The 1,629-nt window shown below is 48.0% G+C and overlaps 1 protein-coding gene across 1 annotated transcript in view; it reads left to right on the top strand.

Annotated features, from left to right (window-relative positions):
- MRPL15 (mitochondrial ribosomal protein L15) overlaps positions 1–1,629 on the top strand; it is a 9,872-nt gene continuing 8,243 nt past the window's right edge. The window contains exons 1-2 of the mRNA XM_008644967.2: positions 1–70; positions 463–561. Of these exons, the coding sequence (XP_008643189.1) occupies positions 1–70; positions 463–561 (169 nt within the window). The remainder of the gene's footprint in view (positions 71–462; positions 562–1,629) is intronic.

Here is a 1,629-nt window from a genome sequence, read left to right on the forward strand (position 1 = left end):
ATGGCCCTGGGGGCACTGGATCAATGTGAACTCTGCATGGATTGGGCATGGGGCAGTCTGCTGGTTACAGGCAAGTGTTCAAGAAATTGACCTTCAGGAATCCCGAAGAAATTGCTGAAAACATCTGAGCTGTGAACCTTTCAAAAACTGGTACATTGGCTGTCTCTTCAGAGTGAGATATCTGTCATATGTATGATACTGTTCTATCTGATTTGAAATTTCTGTTTAAAGCAGTGAGAGTTTTAGAAGGCAAAGCATTCTCTAAATTATGTTGTTTCCCCTGCCCTAGAGGCTAAAATGGGCTTTAATAAGATGATTGTCTATACCAGCATCTTGTGTATTGTTACAGTGTAATTTTTCTTAAATTTTTTTTTTTAAGAGAGTAAGAAGCTATACAGATTTCATACTGGAACACACAGATTTCTGCAGCATGATTTTCATTCTACCCCCATTTACCCTCAGGGCTGGCAGAGTTGCTGCCTGATCTCTTCTCCAATCTGAAGCTGACATTCAACATGGAAGAAGGTATTGTCAAACAGAAGTTTCCGGATGGAAAGCAGGGTATTACACCAAGGAGTATCAGCTTTCACAATGGGAACTGGCCTTTCTGCTCTGTAACTCCACAATGGCAGCATCTACAATTCAGTTCTTCACTGCACTTAAGTCTGCACTCTGCACACCCTTCCCACCAGACCACTACACTGATGGAAACTGCTGTATGGTTTTCCAGTAGGTACACATTTAAATTTATAAGACTGAAATAACACATGTGATCAAGTACTGCAGCAGTACTAAGAAAGTCTCGGTCTTGGTCTTGGCTTGGTGATTTTCTCCACAGTGTCTGGTGTGGGGCTGTGTTTTGGGTTTGTGCTGAACACAGTGATGATAACACAGAGATGTTTTCGTTGTTGCTGAGCAGGGCTCACACGCAGCCAAGGCCTTCTCTGCTTTTTGGGCTGCCACGCTGGTGAGGAGGCTGGGGGTGCATGGGAGGGTGGGAGGAGACAGAGCCAGGACAGGTGACCCCAACTGACCAGAGGGATATTCCAGACCAGATGGCATCATGTTCACTATGTAAAGTGGGGGGAAGAAGGAGGAAGGAGGCACATTTGGAGTGATGGCGTTTGTTTTCCCAAATAACCATCACACATGATGGGGCCCTGCTCTCCTGGAGATGGCTGCACCCCTGCCTGCCCATGGGAAGCAGTGAATTAATTCCTTGTTTTGCTTTGCTTGCGTGCACAGCTTTTGCTTTCCCCATTAATCTGTCTTTATCTCAAGCCACGAGTTTTGTGCTGTTTATCCTTCCAGCTCTCTCCGCGGTCCCACTGGTGGGGGAGCGAGCCTGCGTGAAGCTTGGTTGCTGTCTGGGGTTAAGCCTCGACAGCCTCCGACCGTAATGGGTATTTCCAGTACCGGCACGGGCTGCAGCACCGGCCACTCGGGTTTAGATGCAGCCTGATGGTTTTAAGGACTCGGCTTTGAAACACTTGGCTGAGGTCTCTGTAATAAAACAGCAGGTGCTGGGAAACGAAGCGTAGCGAGAGCCCTTTGCTCAACCATTGGAATTCCGAGCTCCGGCACCATTAAAAGACCCGGCCCGCCCCGCCGGTGGCTGGGCCACCATGC

Source organism: Corvus brachyrhynchos, unplaced genomic scaffold, assembly GCF_000691975.1.
Source record: "Corvus brachyrhynchos isolate BGI_N302 unplaced genomic scaffold, ASM69197v1 scaffold60, whole genome shotgun sequence".
NCBI lineage: Eukaryota > Metazoa > Chordata > Aves > Passeriformes > Corvidae > Corvus > Corvus brachyrhynchos.